At 33.3% G+C, this 9,394-nt stretch overlaps 1 protein-coding gene across 1 annotated transcript; it reads right to left on the bottom strand.

Annotated features, from left to right (window-relative positions):
• Window positions 1-9,287, bottom strand: LOC113498993. Its single transcript, XM_026879292.1, has 6 exons — window positions 8,990-9,287; window positions 6,627-6,855; window positions 6,069-6,305; window positions 4,651-4,974; window positions 4,064-4,198; window positions 1-3,682 (listed from the first exon to the last, which is right to left on the bottom strand). Exons 1-6 carry the CDS (start codon window positions 9,092-9,094, stop codon window positions 3,069-3,071), a joined length of 1,644 nt encoding a protein of 547 aa, XP_026735093.1. The 5' UTR covers window positions 9,095-9,287; the 3' UTR covers window positions 1-3,068.
• Window positions 9,288-9,394: the final 107 nt, after the last annotated feature.

The raw sequence follows: 9,394 nt of genomic DNA, 5'->3' as shown, positions 1-9,394 counted from the left end.
TTGCATGTTATGTACGACTTTATTTTATAAAAATACATCACAAGGTATAATATTTTGAGCTTAATAATTGAAAGTCCTGTATCGAGATAGAACACACTCCAACAGTTTTTACCAATGAGATCAACGAGGAAACAGGTATATAAAAAGGTACAAATATAACACTAAATAACTAGAGCTGCATTATATCAATAACAATTTTATTATTAATGCTGGCAATACTAAGTAAAGCTACTTATTTTATACTGGCAATACAATTTAATCAATGTTACGCATATGTTTAGTTAGGTTTAAAAAGCTAAGCAAAGGGTTATTAAACCCTACTGGGTTGCGAATAGTAAAAAAGGGTAGCTATAATTCATTTGTTTATAAAAAGTATTCAATGTTCCAAGGTATGAAGTATTAAAAAGTATTTTCTTACATTTTCTTCTAAACAATATTGGGCGCGGTTTCTAGTCTTTGATTCAACTCAATACTGCTACTGATACATGGTGTAACAGTTTACCAGACCTCCACAGTCCATTTCACTGCGTAAGGGTTTATGAAGTTTTGTCAACTGCATTAGGTGGCAGAAAAAAAAGATTTACCCATTGAATAGCTTCATTCCTATTCCTCATATTCTTTAGTTTTCGTTTGACACGTCATAATATGGGTCTGGGCTATATAATGCTGTCGCTTAATAAGTTGCGAGTAAGAGCAACAACGGTAGAGCTAATAAGTTATCAATAAAAAATTAAGTTGCCAATAGAATCATCTGGCGTTTCGTTTGCTTTTGCACATCGTTTTTCTTTCTATTAACACAAATATTAAAATCCATGGCCTTTGTAATTAAGCATAAGTTATGAAACGAAAATACTTTGGAACATTGTTCACTTAAAAAAAGGTTTTAAACAGAAGTTCTCTACAGTTACTAAAAAAGGCCTACCACCGCTTATAATAATTCAATTTCTGTTAAAAGAGACATCGCTCTACGTCATGCAGAGCGCTGTCACTCTTCCACGCAAGCACATTTTACTTCAAGAGGTGGCACCCTCAGAGACTACGCAAAACATTAATCTGATAGTTGTGCGTCTTAAATACATTTTAACATTAATTAGTCAGTTCGATATCAAAACGATATCTTACGTTAACCACTCTAGTTATTTAGTGCAGTGTAAAGCTGTAAACACCAAAATCTTACAGAGAATCAATACACTTATATTTAGTGTAGTATGGCACACCAAATTTCAAGAGAACAATCTGGAAAACTCAGAAGGAAATACGTCTCACACAGCTGTAGTTACTAAACGTTTACATTATTAACCACCGACAGTTAAGATATGCATGGAATTAATTTACAAAAAATTATTCTTAAATCATTTAATTATTTTACATTTTGAACGCCAATCATTAAACAACGAAAACACAAAGGAATGTAAATAATTATTTCAAATGAACATGTGCAGATCATTTGTGCAATACATTATTACATTGAGAAATTCGACTATTTAAGAGTTGTCATTTTCATCTCTGTTTATAAAAAGAAAACATCATATAAAATATACAAATAAAAAACAGACAAAAACATTAAAAATCGTTTAATGGTGGGAAAAAAGTAGGCGTTCAAAAAGTGATTTACACATTTTAGAAGATCAGAAAAAAACGTACAAATCTAATATAAAAACACTTAAACTACAAGCCATAAGAAGTGCATCACTGGGAAAGACAACAATTATAAATAACCACAAAAATATTATTGAATCCCCGAAGACGTATACATAGGCTGGTAAGTGCAAGAACCGATACATTATATTTGAATACTGAAACTAGCATTTATGTTATTAGCAGTAAGGTTTATATTTCAAAATATACTATCTTATCATAAGACTGTTAGGTAAAACTTAACCTTACTGTAGGGTATATAAATGCTATTTTTTATTGCACGATTAATTAACAACACGTGACTAAAAACAACATAAACCTAATCAGATCTATTCTTTGTTTCGGGCCCAAAAGAGCTCATACTGTATCTTTGGTACTCTATCTCTTGTACATTTAAAAAATAAATGTGACTACTGGCCGACTAACAAACAATTCAAAAAGAGAAAATTATCACTTCATAACAGATCTCTTTGTGGGCCGGAATAAAAGAATAGGCTAATCGGAGTCAACTTAATCTTAGGTTTATAATTTCGTTGCGAAATAAAGAGGGAGAGCATTATATACAATCTTTGTGCAAGAGGGACAGATATACATTGAAGATTACGTCCTTATCGCAACGGAATAATGTATCTACTTATCAAAGAAAATACGTTTCGGGAGTGCCATGTATACGCCCTGCACAGACATTGTTTTTCAACGTATTACATCGATAAATATATTATCAAATTCAATTTATATTTTTCTTATATTATGTAACACTAAATAAACCTTTATACTGAACTTTTGATCGAAAAATATATATCATATAGTTTGTCGACTAAATAATAATATGAGTATTGATATAACATTTCTTTTCCTAATTTTAGTTAACTAAAATAGTCAAGCAATGTGACTTTGCTTTAAAAATTGTTTTTATTATTTTTATTTTTTATTTTGGTAACATAATGAAATAGTTTAAATGCAGTTTGTATCGCAGTCTTATCGCTATCTTAAATAACAGGATAGACGAGAAACTAGATAGAAAAGGGGACATTACATGAACAATGAAAATTTTGGTAAATACTATTAAACATTAATATTTTATGTAACTACACAACATTGAAAACAAGACATATTATTATTTAGTCCAACAATATTTATTCAACCACAGTTAGCAACGCAAAACTTTTTGTATACTTTCAAGATTTTTACAATCTTTAGTTTTCGTTGCTATCCGTACGCGTCAAACAGGTGCAAGTCTACAACAGTTCGGGATTCCTCGAAATCTTTTAGTCATTTAACAGAGTGGCGGTTAACAATCGCGTCATAGTACTGACAGCAACATCATCTATCGAAGTATTAAGAAATACAAAGGACCCCGAATTGTAACTATCCCACCTCTTGACAGTCGCCCATCCTAAACTGTGCCCATAAACCAGTACAATATCAACTTACAACAATATCTTTTTCTCAAAATTCTTATTCCTCTCGCATTGCACATACAAATCGTCCTTCTTCCCACCTAACAATTCATCAGCCCTAGCCAAGTCGTCCAAAAAGCACCTGCCCTTCTCAGTGCGCATAATTTGCCTTTTCGGAAATAAGTTTTTGGATAAAAACGATATGAGGCTATTCCATTCCTCTATGAGCTTGAATTTCGGGGCAAACGATGTTTCGATCGGAGTTTGCATGCTGGAGTGGTTGAACCTGATGTTGATTATTTCCTTTGAGCTTTTTTGGGCTCTGGTGGCTTTGATAAAAGAGAGCAGTAGAGTGTCAACGTCTTTAAGAGGGCTTATGATGGGTTTGTCATAGATGTTGTTGTAAAGGTTTGTTTCTACCGGGGGTCCGACGATGTATAGGACATGGGAGGCTAACCTGAAGGCTTCCTCGGCCCAGATGTAGGGGTCGCCGTGTGATGTGAGAGAGATGTCGCCGTCGAACATGACCTCAAAGCCGTACTCAGATCGTAGGTAAGCGACGAAGGACGAGACGCACTCGGCGTGGAGGCGGTTCGTGGGAGAGTACGCGACGAGGATCTTCGGTGGGATCGGTATTTCGATGCCTGAAAATAATACATTCACTAGAAATAATCGTATAATTACTGTGACTAAACAAGTAAATTACGGAAAACATATTTAGTCAGTGTATTATGAGTTTCGTGATACGTTATAAATGTTAATTACATTATATCTGGTCACGCAACTATATTGGTTATTACCGGCCAGATCGGAGCTGAAAAGGAGCCGAAATTCTTACGTGAGTACAGAATAGAGATGTACCTTTTTACATTTCCTGCATCATTAATGAGGGAGTCAATCAATGTACGTTTCTGTATGCAATATGGTATAAGTTAAATTAAAAAATATTCGTGTCGTATTTCTCCCACACCTATCAGCCTTTAACAGGCGGTTAACACTAAACAATGACAACACTATTAACATACCCATAGCCAGTTTGTATCTGTCGTTGCACCAGTAGCGCCTGATGAGACGCAGCGCGATGTAGTACGCGAAGAGAGTCGCCACGACCAGGGCTGTCACACTGGCTATACAGATGTTCAGGGTTTGCGGTTCGCTGCCTGGAATCGATGATAGAATTTAAGAAAATTAAAGATAATAAGGAAATTATGGAACAAGATAGTTGGCTTAAGCCGTAAGATACCAAGAAAATACTACAATAGTAGTAAATAACTATTTTAAGTTATTTATGACAACAACGATCGATGGATTTTGTAAAAGACGATTTGGCTGCAAATTGTGTTTCTTGTGAGATGACGTCCGATAGAAAGGTATGGAAGAGGAAGGTATGTTGCGCCGACCACAAATAAAATAATTGGTAAGTATAAGGGCAAGGGTATGATGATGATATTAAAATTTTAAGTTATTTGTTTACGTTGGACACTCTACTATCAAACAGCTTTATTAGTAATTTTTTCTATTTGCTTTAGATTATCGCCACAAACCATTTAAAAAATCTTTAACGTATAACATAACAGTGGATGCTCCAAAAATTGTACCGGCAAGAACTTACTTATCATAATCCTCGGGCTCTCGACAACCTGACAAACGTAGTCCTTCGTCACACACTTGTCATGTAGGGGCTTCACCACGAAACTGAACGATCCGTTCGATCCGACGAAATTAAAGTCGTACGTGACTTCATCAGTATTATTCATGAGCCTTATAGTCGTGGCTTTGACCTCCCGAACAGTTTCCTTGGTAGTGGTGACCACTTTGATATGGTAAGCTGTGATCTTCAGCTGGCGAGGCGGCGGCATTATGTGTAGGCGCATCACTCCTGGGAATATCTCTATGTATATGAACGGCTTCCATCTCTCCTCGGTTGTCGTTAAACCTGGAATTGATGTGAAGTGTGAGAATGGTGTTCGTTTGGCAGTGTTTGAACATCATCACATAAATCCCTTGATAATGGTTTTGTGTGAAGTTAAAGTGGCTCATGACCGAATAGTCAGACTATTAAACATAATATATTATGTCAAGATCGAAACACTTACAGTATAAGTATATAAAATTAATTTCCTAGATGGGCTCAAACGCAAAATCACGTCTATGAAGTCGCATAAGCAACGATTATCGAAAAGCGCCTATTTTGTTTTATATTTAGATGCAAAATAAGGAAAAACTAGCTTTTCTGTTCTTGAGAATATTAAACTTAGACTAGGAAAACATAAACGCAACTTATATCAGTCATCAGTCTATTATTGGCTAACATGAGGTTGCAACGTTACAATAATATGTATGAAACCATTATCAATAAGTTTAGGACTGTATGCGTAATATCAAACAAAAGCAAATACTTATAAAATAATGAATGACGTTATCGCATAACAATTTTAAGAGCGTCACAATGCGGACACCGTTCTTATTAAGTTTGATTGGGTTATCATATCAGCTAGGGTTTACATCGAATACAAATATTCAAGTACATAATCTCTACATCGTCTTCTCTACCTAATCACATATTATTTGTAATCACGTATTGTAAGACTTGCATTGTTAACCTAAATAAAAACAAGTGACGACTTCTATATGTGAATCACCGGTATTCAAGTGTTATTTAGATAACAGTCCCTTTGTGACTCCATAAAATCCGAAGGATGGATGAATAAATTGAAGAAATAAATATGAACAGAAAATGTTTTAACAAAATTAGCTTAAGTATATTTACACTCTTAGTTATGGGTGCCAAAGTTTTATTTATACTAAATTTGGGGAGCTAAAGAGTTCATTTTCATTTCATTTAACATTATCTCTCAGTACTTGCAAAATAAACTTGACGCATTCCCTTATCCCTAAAAGATAGACTCAACTGATAAAAATCCAGAAAACTATCCGACAACAAAGGTCATAACAATTTTCCCTCAAAGAAAACATAAAATATACCTTATAAACTACGCAATAAAAATCAAAATAGTATGGCATCCTTACTTAGCATTTCCGCTGACGGTATATTGAAGTAATACTGTCCCCTATTAACGCTTCCATCGTCGGTGGTCGCCTCGAAGTCTAGAATATGGCTTTGTCCGTCCTTATCATCGGTTTTGGGCCAATAGCAGTCGTAGTAGAGCACCGATTGATCGTCAATTGTCACGTCGTTCGATATCATTATGTTCCTGCAGTGGTTCTTCATGTCTCTGTACTTGTCTTGGAAACGGAATTTCATGGCTGGAAGAGAGATTTGACATTATAACAGCTCCTCAAACATACCTATGTGTGAAAAATCTAAGCACGAATTTTTGAATCGATAAATATTCCATTGACATAATCTGGACTCAAACTAAACTAAAACATTAGTATGGATATTATGAACATACAAAAAAACATATTTTATTCTAAACAACAGTGCATTATGTTAGCTTTTTAAAATTATTACTTACACATATTAAGTAGGTTAATTAAAAAGATAAACGCGTATCAGTCAAAAAAATTATAATTAAAGTATTTATTCAAAACAATTTAATCATAACCTAATAAACAACAACTTACTTTTCCATTTAATGTTATTGAATGTTATATTCAGAACGGTATGGTTCATTGCAAATGGGTTGATGTTGTCGTAATGGAGCATAGTCATGATGTAGGGTTTCAGGACGACCCCTCCAATATGGGTGTTGGGTGAGAGGGGTCCAAAGGTCATAGCACCACATTCAGGGCTGTCTGGCTGATACACTTTCATCTTGCACATGTCATAGTCCACATGGTTTTGGCCGAGAATCTGCAATGGTTGAAGGTTACAATAACAAAGACTTTTTTACTACCTACATGAATTTTTTTATGTTCTTTTACAGTATTTTAGAGCACAAACACACACATTCAGGATTTGGCCTTTATAGTATTAATGATGTGAAGTGTTATAGATGATATTTGGTAGCATACTTGCATTTTATTTTACCCTATCCAAAGTTTTTTTATCTACAACATCTATTTAATGGTTTCAAAAAGCATGTCAGCGAAGACTTGCATCATCAAATTTAAGCAACTGTAGCCAAAAAGGATATTAAAAATTCTCTTTACATGTTACTACATTTATTTATTTCATAGTTTTTCTACACACAATCAGTAAAACAGTAAATTCTGTACTAAATATTTCTTTGACTAACCTAAAATTAGTTTTTACTTTTGTAAATGTATATCTACTCATAGTGATATATCACTTTCCAATTTCTGTATCTATTTACTTAACACAGTTAAAATCATTACATAAGGTCTTAAATTGGTGTTGTAAGAATGTTTGAACAAATATTGAAGTATTTATTGCCAGCTTCAGCCTAAACTATGTTTATGTGTTGTCCATGTCCAACTGGATGCAGCTAAGTACTAGTGTTTCACATGTAGGAACTGTCTATTTATGTATTGATTATGTATGACCCAATTATGACATTTAAGAGCTGCTTTATGTAGATAATAAACATACAACATGAGTTTCTTTTTCAGAATTCTTAGGGGTTTTTTCATCTACAATGAAGATTAGAGCCAAATCATTGATAAAGTCAAATTCTTTATTTCAATTAGACCAGTATATGGCACTTTTGAACGTCAAACAATTTATATAAACAATATAAAAATCTAGTGTCAGTCTGACGGGCAGTCACCTATTGATATTGAGACCAGATTCTTAATAGATTTGATTTAACAGTTTTATCAAATAACTATAAAAAGTTCAAAAAGCCTATAAAAAATATGAATTATCATCTTCAACAAGTCTAACACAGACAAATTAGCGTTTGGTATACTCTACCCATGACCAGAAGGCTGGCCTGAATTTTGCTCCAACAATTAGCATTGCCATACAACATGGCAATGCAGCCAGCCTTCTAGGCATGTTCCCCGACTTTGGTAAGGATGAAGATGTCTTTTTCGATGCTTTGAAAATTATGCATATGTTCATTGTGTATTGATATAGTTTTAGAAATGTAAGTATTACAATAAGTTTTGTTGTTATGTAAATAAATACATCTAAAAAAAAAACGAATTGAACTAATCACACATTGTTTAACATTAGTCATTTGATTATATCAAATTGTGCACAACACTACATTGTGCAAAACGGATAATTAAGATATTTATGTAACTAAGTAATTTGTCATCATTATAGTTTTAAAAATTCAGGAAGTAATTTTGCAGTCACTTTTTATGTGACCTACAACTACAAATGGTGTGAATTGAATGCCTTGTTCAATAAATTTGAATTTTTGTTCTTATTTAGTTCTTAGTGTGTTTATTATTATTCTAGACTGGCTGTTCAGTATTACACTTAAAGTAGTGTGGAGTAATGAGTTTACAGTTTTTAGTAAAAGAAAAATCATTGCCATGATCATGTTTTGCCTTCGCTGATCAAGTTTTATACAAGAATTACAGCAAAAGAATGGTATTTAATGCCATGCAAAAATATTACATTTGCACAATAATGTGTGATTATGTTACATATTGATTGATGACAGAGCAGGATTTATGTCTAGTGCAGTTTTATTTTCAGCCTGTTTTTAGTAATGACTGTGTTTAAGATATCTAGTAAACAGAGAAAATCTAATGTAACAAAAAATGTTGATTAAGACAATTTTATGCTTTAATGATTAACCTTGACGATCAAGTTGTGCCTGGTTTTGGTTTAATGAGAAATATATTTTACAGCATAGAGAGAGTATTTTACACATCTTAATCTATACATATTATTTATTAAGATATTTAATGTTATTTAGAGTATTCGTAAGGAAAAACACAGGTCAGAGTAATCAAGGACGCATATGTCAGATAATGCAACCAATGCCTTGCTACCTTTCTTTGTAAAAATCAATACCGATTGCTGCAATTAAATTTTCTATTTATACACAAAAGTAAGATGTAATTACCTCAGTTGTACAGCTAACCTCTGATCTATTACCACAAAGCTGACTAAATCCAGCCACATATTGTAGAAAACAAACAAACACAAAAAACACTGCTGAACCCCACATTTTAAGCTATGTCCGTTTTTATTCAAGTATAAGGTGAAAACTTATACATATCTAAGATAAACACATGATTAAGTGATTATCTTGTCAGGATATTTTCACTATAGGATAAACAAAAAGTGAAAAAATAATAAAAATGTTTACAACGCGATAACCCAGTCGCAAGCAAATAGCAAACTTGAGCAAACTACGCAACGGGTGCGTTCCATTAATCCGAGTATAATCTTGTTGCGACACGACACGTTAGTCTTTATCAATACAACAAATAATTGTAAACTTTATTGTTTTTTTTTAGATCACCTT

This window comes from Trichoplusia ni, chromosome 11 (genome assembly GCF_003590095.1).
Source record: "Trichoplusia ni isolate ovarian cell line Hi5 chromosome 11, tn1, whole genome shotgun sequence".
Classification (NCBI taxonomy): Eukaryota; Metazoa; Arthropoda; class Insecta; order Lepidoptera; family Noctuidae; genus Trichoplusia; species Trichoplusia ni.
Note: the sequence above shows the minus strand (reverse complement) of the source record. Positions and strands in the feature narration are given on the sequence as shown.